Source organism: Leptinotarsa decemlineata, unplaced genomic scaffold, assembly GCF_025532065.1.
Source record: "Leptinotarsa decemlineata unplaced genomic scaffold, Ldec_3_MD MMD2_tig00026328_RagTag_RagTag, whole genome shotgun sequence".
Lineage (NCBI taxonomy): Eukaryota > Metazoa > Arthropoda > Insecta > Coleoptera > Chrysomelidae > Leptinotarsa > Leptinotarsa decemlineata.
Genome location: NW_027412688.1, coordinates 8272078 through 8298497, shown reverse-complemented (window position 1 = coordinate 8298497; position 26420 = coordinate 8272078). Strand labels below are relative to the sequence as shown.

At 36.0% G+C, this 26420-nt stretch overlaps 1 protein-coding gene across 1 annotated transcript in view; it reads right to left on the bottom strand.

Moving 5' to 3' along the window:
• LOC111511971 (metabotropic glutamate receptor 2) overlaps positions 1-26420 on the bottom strand; it is a 126292-nt gene that overhangs the window by 22752 nt on the left and 77120 nt on the right. Inside the window, exon 2 of the mRNA XM_074181971.1 lies at positions 10655-10747. Coding sequence (XP_074038072.1) covers positions 10655-10747 — 93 coding nt within the window. The remainder of the gene's footprint in view (positions 1-10654; positions 10748-26420) is intronic.

The window sequence follows — 26420 nt, the reverse complement described above, 5'->3', positions numbered from 1 at the left end:
ATGCCTGCTTAATAAACTATATAAATAACTAGGTGTTTTACATTGAAGCAACTTAAACAAAAACATTTTCATCAAATATTGGACTCTGTTCCTCACATTCAGCTTCTTCATTTTTAACAAAAATGGGGTGACATGTTCACCATATGGTATACAGCATATGAATAGTATTCAAGCATTTTGTATACGTTGTAACTTCTGTTTGTTATATTGCGGCAACAAATTCTAATACACCCAACAAAAATACTCGATATGGGGGTAAATAAGAGTTTTAACTAACTAACCCAGTCAATGTCTGCGTTATCGAGAGTCAGTCTAAAGTTACACTGAGTTTCTACTATTTGTCTTTAAGACCCTATGCATAAGGCCAACGTTTTATTTGGATTGATTTTCAGTCCATGATTTTCCAAGTATAAGAATGTTTCGTGCAAATCTGTGTTTATATTGGCCACGCAACATTCTGTATCGGTGTTATGAGAAGACAAATATAACTGTATATCATCTGCTTATTGATGTACTTGACAATGTGATAAGAAAGTGGGGTAATCAAAAATAAACACTGAAAACATCTAGGGTCCTAAAATATTTCCCTGCGGTACACCTGGGGATGACCATGAGTAATTATCCAGTTTGACCCTCTGGGATCGGCCTGTGAGATAGCTGGTCATCCATTTAAGAGAAATGTCATCGAATCCTATGAACTTGAGCTTGCTGATGAGTAAATTGAAATTAACTGAATTGAAAGTTTTACTTTGATCAAGCTGTACTAAAATGGTGACTTTTGATTGATCTCTGAATCTCGCAAGATCGTCGATTACTTTCGAAAGGGCAGTCTGTGTTCTGTGTTTTTTGCGAAACCCAGACTGCTCGTACGGGAGTATTCGATTTTCTTCACGAAAAGCTCTTATTTGACGGGAAACATTTTTCTCGAATATTTTAGAGAATGAGGGCAGAATGCCGATAGGGCGTAGGTTACTGAACGTGGTAAGTGCATTCTTTTTCGGAATTGGAATTATATTAGCAACCTTCCAGTTCGATGTTCTTTAAAAGCGTGTTTTTTAGTTTTTTAAACTATATTAATTTTTCATTTTTCAGTTTTGTATGCTATTAAAGCGAGTTTTTTAGACTTTCCATACTATATTTATTTTATCCAAACTTTGGGATCAATCAGCCGTATATTATTTAGAATAATATATTTCCCGATTCCTGAGAGGGAGCCTAAAAATCAGCTACCACGCCTAAGGAAGGCAGCAGGCGCGCAAAGGAGGGTTACAAATAAGGCAGCAGGCGCGCGTGTTAATAAAAAATACTTTTTTCAAATGTAAAAATGCATGTAAAGTGAGTTCGAATTATATCAAGGAGGTCACGTATAGCGCCATTTACTCGCGAATAGATCAAGCAATAATGTCGATAATTCTGTCAAATACAGATCCCGAGTATTCAAACGGGAATAAATAAATGAAAAAGAGAGTTACAAACAAACAAACTGACAAACCAACAAACAAATAAACAGAAGCATATTACTGGAGTTTTTTCCCAACACCAAATCGTTATTTTCAACACCTCGACACGTGTTTCGATCACCAAGTGATCATCTTCAAAGAGGAAGATTAAAACTAAGAACTAGTGCGAGCTAATCCTATTTATACTATAAAAGTAATCCATACAGGTGAATCATCCAGGCGTACCAACCATACAGGTATACCAACCTAAATGTAAATTTAGGTGTTGGGAAAAAACTCCAGTAATATTCATTACTACACCAAAGGTTCCAAACAGTGCATCATAAGTAAACAGAAGCATGAAAAAATTATAAAAGCAGCTATATATAAAAAAGTGCCATTAAAATTATTGATTGATTGATATTAAAAAGTATTATAATAACTAAAAAAAATTTTTTATGGCACTTTTTTATAGATAGCTGTTTTTATAATTTTTTTATGCTTCAGAAAAAAATATAACGTTGGTCAATATTTGTTTATAACAAATTGTTGAACTAATAAACAATTAAATAATAAATAATTTTTTTTACCAAACTATTTAAAAGCAAAAGCAAAATTATTTCTTAACTAATTATTTAAACAATCGAAATATAAAAAAAAACGATTTTAAACAATTGAAAATTAAAACTAGACAACAGAATAGCAAAAAAAAATTTCAAAAATATTGAATTTCTCTATTTGTTTAAAACAATTTAATAAACAAATTACGCAAAAAATTCATATCCTATGTTAATAACTGCCATTGTTTGATGTGAAAACAGACATAGCTAAATATCAGTTGAAAAAAAAAATTTTATCAACAACTTTCAGATATTTCATTTTGCAATAGTTATACAAAATCATAATTAACAAATTGATAAATTTGTATGAACTTTTTATCGCAGGATCGTATGAAGTAAATATATCAAAAAGGCTCTACGAAGTTTGAAATTTATAGGCCAATTATTTATACCTTTTATCCCTTTATTTATGCCAACGGAGATTGGAAAAAAATTTGCTACTTAACAATTGAATAACTTTTTGAAAAATAGTGATAAAACTTTTTTTTCTACAGAACTCGATTTATTCAAGTGCTAAGAAGATACTAGATTTTTTTAAAATTACATTTTACGCAGCGCGCGCATGCCGTAACAGCCGCGCGAAACCTTATTTTCAACGTCAAATTAAAATTATAAATAATGGAGATAGAGTTTCGGCAGTCGGGACTTTTTTATCGGAAATTTCCTTCTCTTTAACGAGCTTCTTTCAAAATTGCCTAAATAATAATATTTTTTGAGTTATTAACGAAAAACTAAATACCATTTTTTTCAAATCTTATTTTGTTAATAACAATTGCAATTTTTTACCTACACCAAAATCCTTCAAAAACATTTTTCTAGAGGTGATTTCGAATCGAATGAGCTATCGCTCATATTTTTAGGACCTTTATCTTTATTTTTCATGTTTTTGAACTTGTTGATTAAATTAGACTATACAGGTGAATATAATAAAAGCGTGTTAATAAAAATTAGAAACAGATACTCTATCATAAATTATCAGAGGTTACTTTTAGGTGACTTGAATGTTTCTTCACATTTTTCATCATTTGAACAGAAAACCTTTATTTCTTCGAGGCATAATCAAGTTCTTCGAATCAAATGACATTTCATAGCATCTGGCAACGCTATTTTGGAGACATGTTACGATGTGTACGTACATCGTCGAGAATAAACACGAAGCAAATGTTTTGTTTGTGGTATGTTTACGACTACACTGTTCTGATGTTACCTCGTGGGTGGTTGTCCATGTCCACGGTTGATAACAAAAATGCGATGGTTTGTTTTGTTTGTCGAATGTGATACCCAGTATTTGTACTTGATATGGGTGTGAATTATGAGAAAATTGATGAAAGAGATAACAATGGAAAACAATGCCGACTGTATTTCAAAGAGTTATGATAGACGGTCCTTATTCACAAGCGGGATTTTACATAATCATTTCGCCTTCATCTAACACTATGACTGATTCGATTCATAATTTCATACAGGTGATTTACTTGAATTAACTTGGAGCTAACAAATTTTGAAAGTCATGAATTATTCAGTTAAACAACAAAAGATGTATTTATGATTTGAAAAAAAATTCAGAAAAGTTCCTTGCTGAAAAAAATTAAAGAAAATTTTCTATTTATTCATTACTATCAAAAAATCAAAAACATAAAGCATTTAATTTTTTTTCAAATATTCCAATTGGTTTATTTTCTCATTAATAAAAGCTACATCATTATGCTTTTTTGATTTTTCATTCCTACTCCAAAACAAAAGTTTTTTGAATCACCAGAACTGTAATACTCTTCTTGGCGCACGTTTCACCAGCCAAGTTGTCGTCTTGAGGAGATAAACTCATTTCTAACTTTGAAACTGGTATCTATTCATATCAAATACTTTCACTTTTTGATATACATCAATGATTTTGACCTATGAATAGAAATTCATAGTCACATGCTATATTTCCAAATTTTGGAAAGCATCCGAAAATCTAGTGTCATGTACTAATCTGAACAATTTCATTAATTCTATTACCATTTCCCAGGGAGTCTTGAGCTTTATTAGATTTTTCTGATCTTCGAAATGGGAAATATGCTGCGTGTTCTTTGAAACAAGTGTCTATGGCTCGCTTAGTCTGACCAATATATATTTTTTGCAAGCTGTGGGGACTGCGACAAAAAATATATCGGTCAGTTCTAACAATTCAACACGGATCATAAGCGAAACTATTCAATATTTTCTTGTTTGCTGAATTGTGAAAAGGAAATGAATATCCACCTACTAGAAGAAAATTTCCAACTATGTTATGAAAATATAACGAATTGAATTAGCGATCTAAGCTAAATATTTTTCAATTAAAATGATCACTGCACCTTTAGAAAAGTGTGGATTCAGAAAAATGTGCCACTAATACCTATAGAAAGTTTCATGATATTTCATGATATTTGAGGTTAGGTACTTATTTCACTTTATTCAATCTTCCGACATAAACAAATTTCAGAAATTACATTGGAATCATTTATATGTTAATTTTTGGGAAAGAAAGTTTTTGGCTTTCTATTACAAAAAAGGGGGGTGAGGGAATCTTCCAAAGAAAGGAAGGAAGTAATCAATTTGAAAATAAGTAACTCTATACATGGATGTGTAGATCATGCAAAGAAGTAACTTTCAGACACAAACTGAAAGAAAGTCCTCCTGAAACAGCTACTTTCATATAAACATTGAGTTACACGAAAGAAAAAAATTCTTTCGAAACAAATACTTCTATATGAACACTGAATTATACAGAAGATACTTTTCTCTACTCAGTTTGTATTTCAAACATTCGTTGTGGAATAAAAATCAGATATCATTCACATGAGTTCTACTTTGAATGAATGGTAATATATTGCACTTACATGGAACACTGTCACCCTCACTGGTATATACCGATGTTTCGCTTTAAGACACTTGCCCTAAGGTTCTTCAGTACCAAATTGGATAACATTATAGAAAATACACACACTTCATTCATGAATTACGATTTTTAATGTCACGGAATAAGCTTGATCTGGCTAATGTCATCGATGACATCGTAATGACATTCATTCACCAAATAGGTGAATGAATGAATGAAGTGTGTGTATTTTCTATAATGTTATCCAATTTGGTACTGAAGAGCCTTAGGGCAAGTCTCTTGAGGCGAAACATCGATGTATACCAGTGAGGGTGACAGTGTTCCATGTAAGTGCAATTTATTACCATTCATTCAAAGTAGAACTCATGTGAATGATATCTGATTTTTATTCCACAACGAATGTTTGAAATACAAACTGAGTAGAGAAAAGTATCTTCTGTATAATTCAGTGTTCATATAGAAGTATTTGTTTCGAAAGTATTTTTTTCTTTCGTGTAACTCACCCCCTTTTTTTGTATCAAGATGGAGTAGTAGAAAGCCAAAAACTTTCTTTCCCAAAAATTGATCACTCCTAAAAATATAACCCCTTCAATTCATGTTAATTTTGTTTTTTGTTTTTTCGTTGTTTTTGAGGTTGTTTTAAGGCTTCCACTACCTTCTTGAATAGATATGAAGTATATGGAGTATAAAATGTTTGAAAGGTAAAAGGTATGTAGAATGAGGTGAAATTCCAGAGTATACTCATGAGTTTCATAAATTGACAAAGAATACTGTCTTCGGAAGGCCCGAATCTGAAAAAAAAGGTTTATTGTTTCATTAACATTTAATTCTGTTGGATTTAAAACCGAATTTGATGAATCAACGGACTCGAACCAATATCAGGGTCAAGAAAAACGAAATTACTATGGCGAATTGTTTTTGTAATTGCTCCTCAGCATGTGAAATGAAATGGAAACCGCGACAAAGTAAATATTTGGTTAGGAAAGTGAAGCAGTGCGATGCGTCACTTTTCTGAAAGTAACATTTTTTTGTGCACCAATAAACATGTGGAGCTCTGCGAAAATCTTAGCGTGAAATGACAGTCATCAAACTGATTTGAATCTCTGAAATCCGCACGAGTTGGACGGGATGTTGAAGAACACGAATTAAAATAAATAACCCCAAGAAAATTTGCTATTGCGAGTGCTTAGTTGGTCTAGGTGAAGGAAAGCAAGACTGAAAACATTAAGTATGAATGGGACCGCATTGTTGAATGTGATAAAAACAATTATCATGTTACCGATATTCATTGTGGTGCATTTCTCATGTTCACGGTCAACAAGTACTGATGTAATAAATTAACTTTTGAAGTACTTGACTCTGAATATTACCATTGATGAAGAAAACAACTGAGAGGTATAGTATAATCCTACGAAGTCAATTCAAATGGCATAAAAATGAAATAGTTACCGAACGTCGGCAGTTTCTTTGTATGGCATGGACGGCGTGGTATAATATTTTAATATAATCCTCAGCTCGCACATGTTTCTCAACTTCTGAGAGTTGTCGTTCGTATGGGGGCGACAGCTGATTAAGGAAAAACCGATTTTAAACAGATTTTTCAAACATATTTTTATGTGAGAGGTTTCATATGGTGTTACCTAGTAAATTCATCAGTACATTAGTCTTTTATTCAGTTGTTCGGATTGACTTCCTGCAGACTATACTTCAATTCACGTTCCTTCGTTTCTGTTAGAACTGAGATTGTCTTGGGGTTGAGAAACCTCTTCTTCGAATTCAGGCTTTTTATTCATCTCTCTCACGATTTTTCATAAGTGATTAAGCAATACCAATGAGGGTGATAGAAGAATCATAATGAATATTAACAAGTGAGTCATATTCGAAACAGCGCTGAATGGTAAGGAATCATAAATGATCACTCGTATCATCTAGTTGCATGCTTGCAGTAAAAGCTTCAGAGAAAGACGGGAGGCGAATTCTATTCAACAGTCGATGTTGATACTTGGCTTTACAGCGGACTGCCCTTGGAAGCCTTGTTTGTTATTGGTACCCGTGATTCAAGGTTTCAGTCGATCCTACAGAAGACGTATTCGTGAGGAGAGATGTCATTTCTACTTAGGGTTGTTTTACCATTAGACAACAGAATTCAAATATTGCTTCCATGATCCATCCGCTGAAGAGATTTATGGAAGATCAAATTAGCGCTGATTGGTGTAGGATTATCGTTGTGCTCTGGTACGTATTCAAAGACGAATTGAATAACTCATTATATACTATTGCGTTATTTTTTTAATATTCATTGTAATTGTGTGAGCAAACAGTTGATGTTTCCAAAACTTGGCGATAACCCCAAAATTTTAGTCATGGAAAATTAATAAACAAGTGTTAGGTGATATCTGAAACTACTGGAAAGTGAAACTGGAACTTATGGCGTAGAATACATTCAAAATAAGCACTGTTCCCAAACACCAGAACAGCAACACTATTCATACTGGACCTACTCAATCTGAAGAAACTAATCTTGTTCAGTGAAACGCGCGTTGAGAATAGTTCTGATGTTTAGAAAGAGTGTTTTTTTTGGTAAAACAGTTACTGTCTCTCTCCCATACACTATGATGAACGATTTAGGTAATTTTTGAACCTGCTGTTTTAGTATCTAGTCAAATTGAAAGATTTTTTTGAAATATTCTTGATCTACTGTTATTTTCTTCCCTTGACATAATATAAGGTTGTTTAAAAAGCTTTTTCCGTTTTTGGGAGTCTATTTTGAACTGTAATATCTCAGTGAATATTTATTCAATTTAATCGGAATAAGTGTCATTTGAATCAGTGAACTTTTTTCAAGTAAAACAAGTTGACTAATTTCGTCAGCAAGAAAATTGGAAACTTGGGATTCTATTGAGTGGTGAGAGGTTAAAGCAGAACTTCGACGCTCCAATCGTTTAATTGTCGAACGGTGATTTGTGAAATGTTCGTCGATTTCCTCACTCTGCTATGATGGTTTGACCCAGTTGCAGAAAGTTATAGTGAATTACACCAGTCGCTGACCACCATACAGTAACCATGGTCTTTTTTTGATGGTTTTTGGTTTTGGGAAGTACCTGGGTGGCTCATTGGTGACCAACCATTGTCCTGAACGTCTTTTGTGGTCGAAGAGAATCCACTTTTCATCATACGTGACGTTCCGATCCAAAAAAGGATCGTTTTGGTTGCACAAAAGCAAAGAAGAACAAATTTCGAAACGTTAAAATTTCTGTCGATTGTTCAAATAGTGGGGAACCCACTTTTTGAGCCATTTGACTTTTCCGAAACGTTTTAAACCACCAAAAACCGCATGAGAGCTGGCTTTCGCCAACCAAGGTCCTCAAATCCTCGTCCTGGATTACTGTAGGTCATCCACTTCGGGGCTCAACTTCAGGGCTAGAATCTCCGGAAAGAAATTTTGCAAACCAACGTTGAACAATGCGTTCATCAATTCTATAATTGCTAAATGCCTGATTGATTTTTCGGTCTGTTTCGGCAGCGCTTTGGTTCAATTACCGACATCATATAGTAATAAGCTGAAAACAGGAAAAACTTGAAATTTGGAAAAAAAATTAACAGCATCAATGTGTGAAGTAAATAATTTTCTATCGATCAGTGTATACTACGACACCGCAGAATAAATATTTTTTGAGATATGGAGCTACAGAAACACTTGACATTAAAACGCACAAAACTTTTCAAACAACCTACTGAATTAGGGTCAAAATATGCTTCAGTTTTGTTCTGAACTGTATGAATCGTTAAATACTTCTTCATTTACACTGGCTTTTGATTGCTGAACTTCGCTAAGATAACTAGCAGAGACATATCCAGAAGCATTGATAAGAATGAAGCCACAAGGATATCGCGAGCGGTGGGAAAGCTATTGTTTTCACATATATTCACTGCATGCTTCATATTGAAGAGTCGCTGTAAATCAAATTAGCCGAAAGAACAATTCGTTCAGGCTAATCTCCACTCACCTATACTGTATACTGTAAATGGACTGACACCTATCAGAAAACAACTATTCTCCTGGTTGATACCACGAGGGGCGTTGGATTATATCCAGCAGGTGTCAGTGCAGGAATCTTCACAGAAGTATTTCCTGCATATGCTGCTGGCGATACAACTGCTGCAATCGATCTTAAATTATAGGAACGGTTACTACCTTGCACTGACGAGAGGCGATGATAAATATCGATATGCGGTTTTCACCATCCGGTTTTCCATGAAGTTTGACCCTTAGACACAGCTATCAGTTTTCATGTATCTAGTTTAAAAACAGAAGATTTCCTTTACAAAAGTTCAATTTTTTTCACTCTGTACCTACACACTGTGTTTTGGTAGATGCCTGATGTAAAATAACTTCATACCCGGCTAATACCACGATGGACTTTGGATCTGTCTGTATCTGTAGAGTAGGGAGGGTGAGTGTAGGCTCACAGCACTTAGGCCACATGTGACCCATTGTACATCCTCCCGAGGAGTTATCCTCTTAGGTTATCGTCCATCCTGTCCTTTCCAGGAAGGTGGACAGGTCTCTGGGAGACATCTCCTTTATATCGGTAGGTGTAGACCAAGACTCGCCGAACACACACTCTCTTATTGCCGATAACTCCGGACATTTGCATAGGACATGCCTGACATCTGCCTGTTCACATATTCTGCATAGAGGTGTGTCCACTACCCCCATATTGTGGAGGTGTTTCCTTAATTGACAGTGGCCAGTCAGAAATCCTACTATTAGGCGTAGGGTGATCCTGGCAAGATTGCATCCTTTGATTTCATCCCATCTCTTTAGGAATTGAGCATGGAGGTGACTTTTGGCTAGTTCTGCATTTGTCGAAGTCATCAGGCCGTAGGTGCCACTGGGTCTCAAAATTCTTGGTCCAGCCACTTCCTTGGCTAAATCTACCGAGGCTTTGGCTAAATCTTGGTGGCACTCTAGTACTATCCCTGCGGTAAGACGTTGTCTGTTCAAGGCAAATAGCTCACTACTGCAGATTGTTATGTTTTTGCCAGAAATTCCTTTTCTGGTCATTTCTTTTGTGGCGATTGAGATACCAGACAGTTCTGTTTGTGTTGTGTTTATTACAGCAAAACGGTGCAATAAATCTTGTAGATCACCTACAGATGGTTTCGAGATATTACCTCTCATTCGTGCAGAAAAGATTCTACCCAAACAGCAGTGTGCTTGAGATTTGAATAATTCCAACGCGACTCTACTGCATGTATGAAACCTTCGTCTGAAAAAAAAATTGTTACCTACTAACAGCTCTATCTCGAGAATAAAACCCTAAGCGAAGAAGAAACTTTGCATGAGCCAATACACTGACAGAGATCAAAATAAGTGTGAATACTGTATCGAGGATAAATACATACGTATAAGAAAATAACTATTTCGAAATGAAATATCGATACATTCATTTCTCCCAACGTTCCTACATACAGCCTTGAGACTTATTTCCATTTCAGTTGCAAACTATCATTTTATTTGATTTCTTATACTTACTTTATAGCAAAATTTATAAATCATCAATATTTTTACTTGCCCATATTTGACATTTGAAGATACATTCTTGCTGCAACACTGTTTTTGTTTGTAATTTACCTCGATCAAATCATAGGGGAGTGTCCAGTAATAAAGTGAATAGAGAGAAATAAAAATGATCATGCATAACAATCGGCATGCATATGTTACAGACCTGGTAGGTACCGTGTAGAGTAGTACCCTGGAGGGCAGTGGTACTGATAGAGACGAGTATAACTTGGCGGACCAGGTGGATACATGACCAGATCTGAAATATATACAGCATTGTGCAGACTATATACATGTGAAATGATACAAAATGGATGATAAAATGTATGGTAGTGTAACTATATCTACAGAACTACTTCATATGAGATGATGATTCGTAATGTATGTGTCTAAGTGAAGTTAATAATAATGATTATTATAATAATGCATTTGCTCAGATGCCTTACGGTACCCGTGAAATAGAGAGATATGTTGAACAACTGATACCACTCTGGCAGACTCGCTTCACCATAACATCTGATTATGCTACAGTCCAAACAGGGTGGGTCATTTTCAGAAGGGGTGTATTTTAGGGTGATTCCCCCAGTCCTCTTCTCTTCTGCATTTCACTATTGCCATTATTAGTTGAGCTGAGGGCATAACTGTGGCTCCTCCGGAAACCAAAGGCATACGGTCATCCATTTGTTTTATATGGATGCCTCTGGAGAACAGGATCTCCACCAATCCTTGAGGGTGGTGGAAGAGTGCACGCATGCTATCGGTACGAAATTCGGGATAGACAAATGTGCAACGGTCCATCTCAAAAGAGGAGAGGATGTGCAGCTCGTAGATGGAGGCATCCTGCACCATCATACTTACCTCACGGTGGAACAACGCCACTCACAAGAGATAACAACAGCGGATAAATATCTCCGCTGTGAGTATCAATATGCTTGCCATTCCAATCTTACTCCACTCGTTTGGAGTAGTGAAGTGGACTCGGGAGAAGTCGTATCAACTTGACGTAAGGACTCGAATAACGATGCAGCTCCATATGAGTTTGTATCCCAAATCATTTGTTCCACGGTTAAACTTCCCTCGACAACAAAAAGGCAGTGGACTTTTGAGTTTGAAATGTCTACATGATAGAATGGTTTTGGATGGAGCCTGTAAATTCATCAGGAGTTTGGATCCCATCCTTTGCATGGTCTGCGATCATGCGAGAGCAGGAATTGGAACATTCCTCTTAAGAACAGCTGCCGAGCAGTTGGTGAACTCGATTGGATTTTTGACACTGAACAAGGTGATCACAACTCTGTCACCAAGTTGGAACCCGTTCAGCAAAAAGCCCATATGAAAACCGCACTTCACTACTGCGGCAACACAAGGATAAACCAATGCATGGGATCTTCTTCAACAACATTGAAGATCTTGGCTTATCAAAGCGTCAGACCTTCGCTTTCCACAAGGATAAACCAATGCATGGGATCTTCTTTAACAACATTGAAGATCTTGGCTTATCAAAGCGTCAGACCTACGCTTTCCTCAGATCGAGTGAGCTGAAGTCGAAAACTGAGGGGTTCATCATGGCCTGCCAGGATGGTCTCTTCAACACCTTTGTCTATGGTAGTCGCGTGATGGGTATAGAGGTTCCAGACACAAGGTGCAGGGTCTGCCGCGAGACCTCTGAGACTCTAATGCACTTGATGTCAGCATGTCCAGCATATGCGGTATCAGTCTATATTCATCTACATAACGCGGCCCTAAAAGTGCTATATCACCATCTATGATAGTCATACGGTTTTGACGAGACACCGGTATTGCCCTACGCTCCGGGAATATTGAATCCGTTGTTGGTAACGAGAAGTGCCCAATTTATTGGAACTATTTGTTTCCCAACCTCAGGCTCATACAAACTAATACTATAATCTTCAGTGTTGAATTTTGAAGTTGGCACCCCGTTTCGTACAACTACCTGTCGTTCAACTATCTATCCTTACATCTTACCTGAAAACTCCCGATATAACCGAGTTTTCAAACTTCACATTTCAGTTTTATACTTGATAATGGGTTAAACCCGAAACCGGTCGTATAAATAAACTTAACTAGTGGTAATTAGACAAAAGTGTTTCATTCGTTTCAATAAAGTGATCCTGAATTTCCACAAAATAGAGAACTCATCAATCACACGTATTAAATTGTTTTAATTTTTTCTGGATATAAGTCGAGTCATTATCACGACGTTTCGGCTAGATAAACAGACGTAGCGAGGGACTTCGTTTCGTAATAGGTAGTAATATTGTTCAATATTGTAAATATTGCCATTAGTACGATTTTTCACAGAACTTCATTCGTTACTATTGAAAAAAATTACATAAGTTAGCTCTGAGCAAGAGCAATGAAAAATGAGTGGTTGTACAAGAAACATCAATCATACTCATACTCATGAATTATGTCAAGACGGTCAAGAACCAACATGGATTTTTTGTAAACTCAACAACTGCTTCGGAGAATAAATATTGATTATTGGAAATTTCTATCAATAACATTGGTTATGAGACCAAATAGAGCGTGCACATTTTTAATATTCATGCGGTGTAATCAAATTACGAATCCTTGTTCCCGATCGTAGAAAAATCTAGCGCTCGCATCATTTATTATTTATGTTTATATGGAAATTGAATGTGCTCCCATTTATTCAGTAATACATAAGTATATACTGTATACAGAGTGAAAGCTGAGACATATTACTGCAATGAAGTTTATCATTTAGAAAGTGCATCAGACGTCCAACAGGCAAAAAATACCGTTTTCAGGTAACAGTTCAATTCATTGGCATAGATAAGATTGGTTTAAACTTCCGTTGATTAAAATTTTTAACAAATTTAATGATATAGAGAAAAATGTATAGGTCCAATTTCTTAATTGTTATAAGTTCGGACTTCCGTTACTTGAAAATATTATCAAATTTGAGGATAGAGAAGAAATTATGGGACTAAAAAATTGAAATAAAATGATTGGATATATTCTTAGTTTTTAGGAGTTTGGGCTTCCGTCGATTAAAAATATTATCACATTGAATGACAGAGAAGAAATTATAGGACAAAAAAATTAAGATCAATCATTGAACATTCTTGATTCTTAGAAATTCGGACTTCTGTTGGTAAAATATTTTATCAAGTTTCAGCCTAGATAAGAAATTATAGGAACAAACAAATTGAAATAAAATCATGTTCTTGATTGTTATAATTTCGGACTTTCGTTGATAAGAACTAGTTTTATGAGTCCATTTGAAACCGTAATACCTCAGTGATTTATTCAATTTAACCGAAATAAGCGCCTTTCGATTCAGAGCACTCTTGCCGACGTAATACAAGTCGATTAATTCAGTCAGAATAAAAATTGATGTCTTTTCGGAAGTATTCAATGTTCAGATTTGCTTCTTTGAGGCATTCAGGCAGGTGATTGTACATTTTAACACCGTTATAAAAAAAGAATCCTTGATTAATGCGGAGGAAGGGATAGGCAGTTTCAGGTTATTTTTGTTACTTATGCGGGTGTTGTATTGGAAATAATTGTTGTTATATCGCAATATATGTTTTCTAACGAGACACACAGTTTCCAAAATAAAGAGTGCTACCACTGTTAATATTCGTTTTTCTTTAAATATTAGCTTGCATGATTCACGTGGATTCATCTTGTATATGTGTCTGACTGCTCTTTTTTGTAATTTTAAAACAGAATCAAGAAGGTGGGAACTGCACACCCCCCAAAAAGGTATACCGTATCTCAGGTGCGTCTCTATCATAGCATAACATGCAGTTCTTGCTGTAGAGCTTCTAAGTTCTACAGATATAACTCTCAGTGCATAGCACCCCGAGGTAACTGTAGCACTCAGTTTTTTTATGTGGTTTTCGAATTTCAGACCTTTGTCTATATAAAGTCCTAGAAACCTAGCGCAATCTTTATTTTCAATAGTTCCGTTAGCTGAGGGTAAATTGTCAAGATTACATTTGAAAGAGATCATATTTGTTTTGCTGATGTTGAATGATAATAAATTTGAATCACACCAAGACTTTATAATTGAAATGTCTCTGGACATCTTGAGGTCGGTTCAGAATATGCTCGAAATGGTTGGCTTGAACTTTTGATATATGAACATCCTATCCGATAATTCACGCCGAACATTTTCGAACACAGAAACGTCAATATCTCTACAAATATTTATTATTCTCTGCCGTATATCCAATATTGAAGCAGGTTCAGTTTCGTATACCTTTTGCTTTAAATAGCCCCTTAAAAAAATTCAAAGGTGTCAAATATGGCGAGCGGGCTGGTCATTCTTCAGGACCTCGGCGGCCAAGTAGTATCCAAATAGTTTCTCACTTGTCTGGAGTAATGTGGTGGTGCTTCATCTTGTTGGAATACAATATCTATATCGAATTCAATTAGGATTCGCTTCGACGATTTTTGTGATGAGAGGGTCAACAGTAGTTGATTAATAAATAGAGGTCTTACAATATGGTTTCCCAATTAAACAGAAAACTAAATGAGAATATAACTGAACAATGATGTTCATGGCCGTACTGACATTTTTTGACGTTTTTATAAACAAACAAAAAATAACTTAACAAACCTTATCCGGTTGTCAGAATTGTCATATGGCAGATAAAAAGGAATATTTCTAGAAATATTAATGTGTTTGTCTTCAGGAAATTATTAAATGTTTCGCCACTTTGTAGTAGCTGAAGATATTGACTTCATATTGTAGGGCTGTGAAGTATTCGTCAGGAGCTTCAAAATGATGAATCACAAGAACCCCATTTTCATTTAATTTTTTCTCCCAGATGGCGCCCAGTCGCCATCTTGAAAGTTTCATCTGTCAATTTCACTTCAAAATGAAGTATTCATGCATTAATTTCATTATCCCAAGTTTCAATTTTTTGAGTTGACCCGTTGAAAAAATGAAAGGGAGGGACAATAAAGAAATGCACTGTATAGTAATAAGCTAGAAAGAGGCAAACAATCAAAATTAGCATCAATGTATATTGATCAGTATGTACCTGACACAGTAGAATAAATATTTATTAATATATGGAGCAACAAAAACACATGACAGTAAAACGGAGAAAACTTTTGAAACGACCAGTATTGAATTTGATAATAGAGGCAAATCACAGGTACAAAAAATTGAAATAAAATCATTGGATATATCCTTGATTGTTATAAGTTGAGACTTCCGTTGAATAAAACATTCTATGTTATGATTAAGAAGTGAATATTAGAACAAAATAATTGAAGTGATATCATTGAGTTTGGGCTTTAGTTGATTGAAATGTCACCAAATTATATGACAGTGAAAAAATTATAGAAACAAAAAATTGAAGAAAAACTATTTGACATATTCATGATTAATTTCATTAGTTCGGACTTCCACTATCAAATTTTTTTTTGTAATATGAACTGAATTTCCGGAAAGAACAAACAAAATTGGAAATTAAAATTAATAGCTGAAAATAACAATTATATTGAGCAAAAACCCATAAATGAAATTACAATAAATATAAGTAGAAAATTGAAGACTGAACAATAAAAATTAAATGAAAATCACAAGATATCAAACAATCGAAATGTCGTGAAGTAACTTGGCTTGAAATCTTTTGATTTTCACTTCATTTCAATTGTTCATTTTTCCACTTATTTTTATTTTAATTTCATTCCAGGGTTTTTGCTTAATATAATTGTTATTTTCAGCCATTCATTTTAATTTTCCATTTTATTTGTTCTTTCAGAGATTTCAAATTATATTATGTCATATTAGACAATGGGAGTCCGAACTAATGAAATTCATCACAAAACATTGCCAATCACCTTCAAACAAACATATTCATGACTGTTATGAGTTCGGACAACTGTCGACTGAAATTTATAAAAAATTTAGGATCAAATAATGGAGTAAAAATAAAATAAATACAACAATAAAAATTAATTGGCGCTCCGGGGCGACTTCATTGATTCCAGTGGCGCATTTGCTTTTTCAGCTGCAGGAAAACCCGGAAAAACCTGCAGCACCACATCATCTGAAGATCTTGATCTAACAATGTCCTCTCTCTCATGAAACAAAATGTAGGGTGTCTCCAGAGGATCCAATAAATTTAATGCATCGCCAGAACACTTCGTGACACGACTATCGTCAAACTTAAACCAGTCCGTTTCTTCTTTGACCAGGCGTAATAATGACCAAATTCAACGCCAGAACCACAGTGAACAATGACTGCATGAATATTATAACAGTGGTCTGCTAGGTTGAAATGTTCATGTATTTCGAACCTTCCAAAGAGTTTCTTGCTTCCGTTAGAGGTTGAGTCTTGTTTGAAAATCATCAGTGTTATTATTAGATTGACTGGTGCCTCAGCTATACTTGTTTCCTTATAACAGTCAGTTAGTTTGGCGCATGTTTGACAATACAGTCGATCATCACCTGTTAAAAATTCCATTTTCAGATGATTTAACAATAAGCTTTGCACGGACTGGTAATTAGTCGTATTAGGAAAAGCTAGATGAAGTTCCAGGAATTCACATAAGTTTTCAGTACTTCTTGAACATTTACCACAAAGTAAACAAGTGAGGATTTTTCCAGCAAAAGATTTACAAACACAAAACGAGATGGGTTGTACGGAATCATTCAGTCCAGAGCGGCCAGGAGTATTGATTTTGCTATTGTTTTGCTCACGAAGAGTATTCAACAAGAACCCCAAGAATTCGGAACAATCCTCTTGTTGTCCTAACCAGTATCTAGTGGAAATCGGTTAGAGGGAAAGATGATACCTTCTTACGAAACTGCAGCTGCATGAACAGTTGTTTGAGTTTTATGAATAAGCAGGAAACATTCCCGTTCTCGTTCATCATTAAATGGAGTAAAATTATTGGACATATTGTTATTTTATAATCGATATTTTGAACTGTTTATAATAAAAATAATTCTCTGTGCCGTTTCAGAGCTTTCGTAGATAACAGATTACGTGTTTTGTTTCCTGGAAACTTCACCAAATATATTAAAATATATAAAAGCAATAAGAGGCATCGTTATTGCAGCAGTACCACCAAAACTATAGTACCCGAGTAAATGCTAAAAATGCAGAAAATGTGTTGTTATATATAATCAAATACAATAATTCAGTTCTTCTCATGTTTTTCTTGCGGTTGAAAACTTAAATATGGAAAGTTTGACTGCGATCTTGTCGAAAGTTAGAACATATTCGCAATTGATTATTTAGACGGCTGGATGAACCACTAATTTGCTGTTACACATTGAGAAGATCAAGTTTACATTATGGGCACGACATACGTTTTTGTCTCCTTTTGAATGGCATAATAACAATTGTGAAATCATTAAGGTTAATCGACAACCTGATATGCTCGAAAATACCACAAACGAAATCAATACCGAATGGCCCAGATTATTTTCCGCGAAAGTAGCGCAATGTGCAGATAATTGGGCATTAGTTTAATGATGTGACCATAACGAGTATTTTTCACCATATCTTATGCACTCAGTACTTTCGCCACTAGAACTGTTTTGTTGGTGTACTGTGGAGTACTGAGTTGAACCTCAAAACAATGAGCAGCCACAGTACGTCGCGTATTTCTGATATGTACTACTCTTGTTGAAAGTATCTAATATGGAAAAGACACAAGTCTCCAACCTTTCTTCGATGTTCCAGGCTATCAAGGTTGCACGTGATGTCCCCAATCAGGCGGATGGCTCTTTTCTGCATAGAATCCAGCAACTTCAGGGTATGTTTGGGGGCAGAGCTCCATACATGAGAACAATACTCCAAAGGTCTAATCTGAGCTTTGTAAAGCATCAAAAGTTGCTGAGATGTGTATAGTTTTCTCGTTCGGAACAGTGCGCCAAGCTTTTGAGAAGCAGCTTTTGCAATTCCAACGACATATTGACGAGACATATTGGTTTCCATTTTAACCCCCAACAAACTCATTGAAGCAGAAAGGGGAATTGTCTGACCTAACATTATTTAATCCGGTTCGGAGACATTTATCTTCTTGGAGAAAACCGATGCCTGGGTTTTTGGGGCATTGAATTGAACTTGGTTACATTCACCCCAATTCGAAATCACTTCTAGATCCTCATTAAGGTATGCAACCTCCTGCTGCTGGTGAAGATGTGACTCCGTAGCCGATGTCCTGGAATCCAAATGAAATCACGACACAAGTGTGCTGTCGTCAGCATATTTCGAAGAGATGTTTTTTTTACGAAGTTGGTTTGTAAATGAGATCAATGTTATAGGAGTTATGGAATTTTCATTAGGAGTTTTGTTGCAATGCTAGTCTCTGAGACTAGTGAGTTGATGTTATTTCTAATCAAGCAATTCAAATTCATTAATTCGTAATTGAAACAGTGGCCACCTATAAGATGGATATATACCTCATATTTTACATTTACACCTACGCACATACATTGACAATACACTTAAAATAGGTAGTTCGTTAAAAATTAAAAAAATATAAATATATAATGCTAAATGAAAATGGTCGTTTTGACTGATTCATTCTAACGAGTCATTGAGGAATTCTCTAATCGAATAATATGCTTCCTCCAGCTTTATTTTCTTAATCGTTTGTATGTATTTTCTGAAACTCATGTTCTGTAAGCTGATCGGTAGTTTCTTGAAAAACTTAGCTCCGACATATCCTGGACTTTTCTCAAATTTTGTTAATTCATGGTGAGTTACGCTCAATGCACTTGCAGTTCTTGTTTGATAATTATGGAAGTATGAATTTCCTTAGAATGAATGCATGTTTTCTTTGACCTAACTTACTGTTTCATAGATATATATCGAGTGGTCCATCGAAAAGTATGTACCTTGCTTTTCTCATTTTTTTGTAACTCAACGCAAAAATGCTCGGACAGGTCAATTTTGCTTTTGAAGGGGACACATTTTAGATGTATTTTTCTACCTGTGCCTTCAACCCCCTAGCGAGGGTGAGTAACAACCCTAAAATTTTAAATAGAAAGTGGGGTCGAGGGATATATCATTTGAAAGGGCACAAAATTCTCTTTCCAATGATACCTAATTTGTTGTATTTACTTGAATAGTTTGAATATTTTTGGTGTTAATGAAAATGCGGAAAAAACGGCATTTTTATCACTACTACATTCCTCAATTCCTCTCGTGCGTTTTTTGGTTCAAATAACAACAGCAGATAAGTGTACAAAAAGAATTTAGGCAAACGTTCATTGATTCAGTTCGGTTGCTTTTGAAATTATTTCAACTTTACTGTAAAAATGGTTTATTTCGTTCCTGAACGAGTTGAAATTGTTAAACTTTATTATTAACAAAATAATTGTGCTAGACTTACTGCTCGCCTCTTTAATAACAGTCATCCCGGGAAAAATGTGAATGATTCGTTCGTTGCCAAGTTAGTCCAAAAGTTTGTCGATACCGGATCTGTCTGTAATGTGAAACACCAGCCACGGAAACCGATCAGAAATGAAGCAGTGGAAGTCGCTGTTTTGTGACATGTTGAATTGGATCATACTCAAAGTACCCGTCAGCTTGCTGCAGCACCAGGTGTGTCCCGTTCGTCCATAATACGGATATTAAAAGCCAATAAATTTCATCCGTACAAAATTAAATTAGTACAGGAACTCAATGAAGATGATCCTGATAGAAGGCTGCAACTGAGCCAGCTACTAATTGATGATCCGCACCTATCATTCAACACGTGCTTTTTCGATGAGAGTACATTTTTTTGAATGGAGCTGTGAATAGACATAATTGCCGTTACTGGGATGACAGTAACCCACACTTATTTCGAGAGGTCCATACCCAGTACCCTCAAAAAATCAATGTCTAGTGTGGCATATTAGGTAGTCATATCGTAGGGTCACTTTTTATTCCTGGGAATTCAAGTGGTGAGGTCTACCTGAACATTCTTGAAGATACAATTGGAGAAATTGAAGAAATAATTGAAAATGACCAAAATCATAATGATGATCGGCTTCATTTCCAGCAAGATGGAGCACCTCCTCACTATGTTGCTCCGGTAAGAGAGTTTTTAGATGACCGGTTTTCTGAACGGTGGATTCGAAGGAGAGGCCCCATCGAATGGCCTGCCAGGTCACCTGATTCATCGCTTTTAGACTTTTTCCTTTGGGGACACTTGAAAAATAAATGTTTTGCTACGCATAGAATATCTTTGCCAACGAATTACAGCAGAGTGCAGAAGTATAACACCTGGTATGCTACAGAATGTTAGGAATAGATTTGAACAAAATCTGTATTATTGTATGGAAGCAAATGGGTCACATTTTCAGCACTTGCTGAAGTAGCATTCTACTAAGTCAATTACACATTTCAAAGTACTGAGTTGTAGTTGTTTTTCTTCATAATACCTACATGATTGAGTGAAATACAACAAATTAGATATCATTGGAAAGATAATTTTGTGCCCTCTCATATGATATATCACTCGACCTCACTTTCCATTTAAAATTTTAGGGTTGTTACTCATCCTCGTTAGGGGGTTGAAGGCACAGGTAGAAAAATACATCTAAAATGTGTCCCCCTCAAAAGCAAAATTGACCTGTCCGAACATTTTTACGTTAAGTTACAAAAAAAGGAGAAAAGCAAGGTGCATACTTTTCGTTGGACCACTCTGTATGTAAGGAAAAGTCAAATATTTTGTTAAAAAATATTACTGGAGTTTAGTTCCAACACCAAACCGTTATTTTTAACATAATATTTTGCATCGCAGTCTTTACATTCCAGACTTTTCCAAATTCTTGACTTTGTCCTTTGGATATCCTAGAAAGCTATCATGTTCCTGGAAGTTTGATTCCTTACTTTCTGACCCCTCTTGACCTGTACGTTAAAGAGGTTGCGTTAAAGGTCATACTACGATTGCGCACGGCTGGTGTAAACCTCAAAGTAGGAATGGGTCAATTGAGGCTGAGCCTATGGCGAGAAGCGCTTTCTGCGCAACCTCTGCTGCAGGCAACCAGTGATGCAACTGAACCCAGGTTTGCATTTGATAAACCCTACAAAATACAAATAAAACAGAACACAGAGTCAGATGCTGAAATGTAATATGCATATATAGAGACGGCTCAGAAACCAAAGAAGGCTCAAGATGTGGAGTGTACTCCAGATCAAAAAGCCTCAGGATTGAGTGGGAATGGGAAAAATATCAGCGTGGTCCAAACAGTACTGGCTGGTATTTCAATCACCACAAAAGAAATAACCAAGAAATAAATTTCTGGCAAAAACATAACAATCTGCAGCAGACGAGCCCTATTAGCCATGAACCGACAAGGTGTTACCTCAGGGCTAGTACTAGAGTGCCACCAAGATTTAGCCAAGGCCTCGGTAGATAATAACATTATCCTGAAGTGTGTTAAAGGGCACGATAGGAGTGGTGAAGGTAATCGCATTGCCGACTCTTTAGCCAAGGAAGCGGCTGGACTAAGAATTTTAGGTCTCAGTGGCACCTACGGCCAGATGACTTCGACAATTGCGGAACTAGCCAAATGTTACACCCATGCTCAATCCCTAAAGAGATGAGATGGAATCACAATATGCAATCTTGCCAGGATCACCTTGACGACCCCGGGAAGCTGGCGCCGAAGAAATATCTGGCGATTACCAGGAAAAACTTACGCTCAACAGTAGGATTTCTGACTGGCCACTGTCAACTAAGGAAACACCTCCATAATATGGGGCTAGTGGACACACCTCTATGCAGGATGTGTGAACAGGATGATGAAACTGTCAGGCATGTCCTTTGCGAATGTCCGGAGTTATCATCAATAAGAGAGTGTGTGTTTGGCAAGTCTTGGTCTACACCTGCCGATATAAAGGAGATGTCTCCCAGAGACCTGTCCACTTTCCTGGAAAGGATAGGATGGACGATGACCTAGGAGGACAAATCCTCAGAAGGATGTACAAAGGGTCACATGTGGCCTAAGTGCTGGGGGCTTACACTCACTCTCCCTACTCTACAGATACAGAACATTATCATTGCCAAATTCCTGGTTGATTTTTCTGGCTGTTTCGGTAGCGCTTTGGTTCAATTTGAATTCGTAGAAAAAAATTGACCGAAAATTACTTAACGACATCATATAGTGATAAGATGGAAAAGGCAAAAATTTAAAATTTGGAAAAAAATTAACAGCATCAATGTATAAATTGAAGAATTTTCTGTCGATCAGTGTAGGTATACCACGAAACCGAAGAATACATTTTTTTTGAGATATGGAGCTACAAAAACAGATGAGATAAAACGGACGAAACTTTTGAGGAACCCTAATATTAATGAAAAAAAAACTATAATGACCTGAATTAAAGGACATTCAAAAAAACACTAATAATTTTTTGAAAGCACACAAATTTAACCAGCGCAATCAATATTTATCCACAAAGTTACGTGCTTTCATAATGTTATTAAACAATTTTTCACTCACTTTTGAATCCAGGTGCATCGTTTTCTTTCATACCCTGAATACGAGTATTTCTCTTGTTAATCCATGTACATTTCTTAGTAAACAATTGATGCGGATAAAAATTCCAACACCGTGTTATTAAAGTATACGCAGAACAAGATAATTATCATCCACATATCGAAATAAAGGAGTTGCGTGTTTCCAACACTTTAGCTGTTATTGATAAAAGTGCGGAGATTAAAAGAAAAAACACTTCAAGCGTGAAGACTTTATTACTGAAATATGCGCTAACGTACGGGGAATTTAAATCAGGGCACACAAATCAAATTCCTTGCATAAAACAACTCAACGCTTTACAATGCATGCCTCGTGTTCATAGAGCTTGAATGAATGGCAAGATCTCTATAAGCTTATATGTATATGTGGTACGAGCAACTGGCGAACCACCTGTGAAATTTCTTAATCTGTATATTAACAATGAGTTCTGGAGTTCTATCCCACCATCGTTATTTTTAACATCTCGACACGTGTTTCAATCACCAAGTGATCAGGAAGATTAAAATAAATTGCATACATATATTCAGAGCCGTAGCGAAAAGAAAAACCGGGGGGGGGAGGGAATCCAAATTTTCCCAACTCCACCAGTAAAATTCCCAACTTTCAAAGAAATGAAAGCCGAGGGATTAGTTACTACTTTAATATAATAATTTTCTTACTTAGCTAACCAAAGATTGGCTGAATACTTATGCCCGTTAGGGTATGCACAAACAAAAATAAATTTTGGTGATTATAAAAATAATAATGGGAATTATTCTACTTTGGACCAAGGTCCTTGATCTTCCACCATATCCACCATGTATAGGAATATTCAATACAAATGAAAGGAAACAACACTTAAATAATATTGTGCTTATTGTTTTCTACTATTATTTTCTCTATCTTCACGGCCAGAAATTTCCCAACTTTTCCAAGCCGGAAAAACAGCGAAAAGTTGGGAATTTTGTAAAATTGTCACTTCAAAATTTATGGACTGTTCAGGACTGTTTTCTTACTTGGGAGAAATTGAACTTTTTTGAAGATTTCAAACAACTCAGAATTCTCTTCAAGTTATGCATGTTGGGAAATCCCATCCTTCTCCTGGTTCTTTCCCTCTTCTTATTACCTTTCCTTTTCTTTTCGTTCATTTTTATTTTTTAATTTTTAATCATTTTTTCACAATTTTTTTTCTATCTTCATGGCCCAAAATTTCCCAAAATTTCCGAAAAAGCAGGGGGGAGGCTCCCCCTCCATCCCCCCATGGCGACGGCCCTGCATACATTGTATTGAATCGAAAGTTCGATTCAATATATATCTGATTCCTCGAAAGGACTGGTTCGAGAGAATGTCAGGAATCAAATTTTCAGGAACATGATAGCAGATAAACTGAAATACTCAATAAACGATGATAACAACAAAAAGAAACTTATGAAGCGATTGAAAGACAAAGACGTCTTTTATTTGAAAGCCGACAAAGGAGTCATGAATGATGGAAATTATGGTTACTGTATGGTGGTCAGCGGTTGATGTTGTTCACTATTACTTTCTGCAATAGGTCCATACCATCACAACAGAAAATTGATGAAAACTACCGACAATTGCGTCAGCAGCAGCCAGTGCTAGTTGACAAAAGTGGTCCGATCCTTCATTCGCACGTTTCACAAATCACCGTTCAAAAATTAAACAAATTGAGCGTTGAAGTTCTGCCTCATTCCCCATATTTCCCAGACTTCTCGCCAACCAATTACCATCTTTTCAAATCAGATAAGAACGGCATTCGTCGGCTTCATCCAATCCCGAGCACCCAACAATAATGCTATGCTGACGAAATTAATCGACTTGTGTAACTTTGGCAAAAGAGCATTGATTGAAATGGCGCCTATTTCGATTGAATTGAATAAGTATTCACTGATATACTTCAATTTGGAGTAAACTCATAAACACTTTTGAAACTTTTACTGGTGGGCTCCGACACAGTTTTGAGTTGAGTACACTATTTTTTAGTTTTGAAATAATCAATAGACGGAAGTTCCACAATTTTAGGGAAAAATGGATAACAATGGAGTACATTGAACATTCATCATGCAATGTTTATTGTTCTCTCTATTCACAACTGGTGTTAGGAAATCTTATAATTAATCTGTTGGCCGTGGATTTGAACTATGTTTCACAATAAGAGAACAACTAAAGACTTCCCACACCAGAATAAACACACTGTCTCTCGACGTGCGTTTCGCTAACTTAGTGAGCATCATCAGGAGATGATGCTCACTAAGTTTTAGAGACTGAGTTTTCTCTAAGATAAGACAATTCAAATATATAGTTACGAGTATCTGACGTAGGTTAGGTTAGGTTAGGTCCAAAGTGAGTGGGTCTATTCGACCCTCCACCGCAACCTGCAAGGGTTCAATGTGGCTCAAACCTATTCACACTCGATCAAATAAACCCAGCTTCTTAACGAAGCCAATTAGTTTGTATGGTGAGTGGTCTTTCAGGTCAGATGGTAAGAGTACGGCTCTGTCAAACCTGATTCGGTCCCCAGCGGGGCAGACACAAAGTATGTGCTCTGCTGTTTCATCATTTTCCAAACAGAGGCGACACAAACTGTCTCCGACAGTCCAAGTCTCTGCATATGATGATTTAAATGACACTGGCCTGTTGGACATCGTAGTTCATCCACGTGTTCAGTATTTGTTTGGCAAAGCCTAAAGCGATGACAATGACAGGTTCTGGTCCGATGAAGCAGCTTGCAGCACCCTCTTTTGCAAGGGAGTCAGCAGCCACATTGCCTTCTGGGCCAGTATGGCCAGGAATCCAGACATGTCATGATGACAGGTGGTAAAGACGTTCATACGTTAATTCGACTTAACTCCAGCTATAAGAATCTTTTTTAAATTGAATGGGGTACATTTTTTTAGGACAAATTAGTTCCTGGGGAAAAAAGGAAAAAGCTTTTTGGCATACAAACGATCGTGTTTTCATATTTTCCCTCCGTATTTTACATTTAGTGAGTGCAGCGTTTCTTATGAATATTTTATTTGCAGAAATTTCGTAGCTCGCGACATTTTAAAGTCATGAAATTGTATTTAGTCTCCGGAGTTGGAGGGATATAAAAAATGTATAGTCCAACTTGCTAACATCTTTACAAATTCACTTGAAACTTGTACACTTCACAGAGTTTTCATGTAAACGACTCATATTTCATCAGCTTGTTTATTATATGGAAAGAACGCATAACAATTTCAAAAGCCAGGATTTTGTTCATAATGTTTTGAATGTTTTAGATTTCTAGATGAATGTTTCACAAATATTTGTGTTTATCATTTATCATCCTCTGGATTTCTTCCCAAGGAAGAAATCCAGAGGAGTTGAATGTCTTCAGGTGGTCAAAATGAGGTGTAGTTTCATTGACAACTATTCTTTAGAAATAGCAGCGTAGTACTGTTCTTTTGGA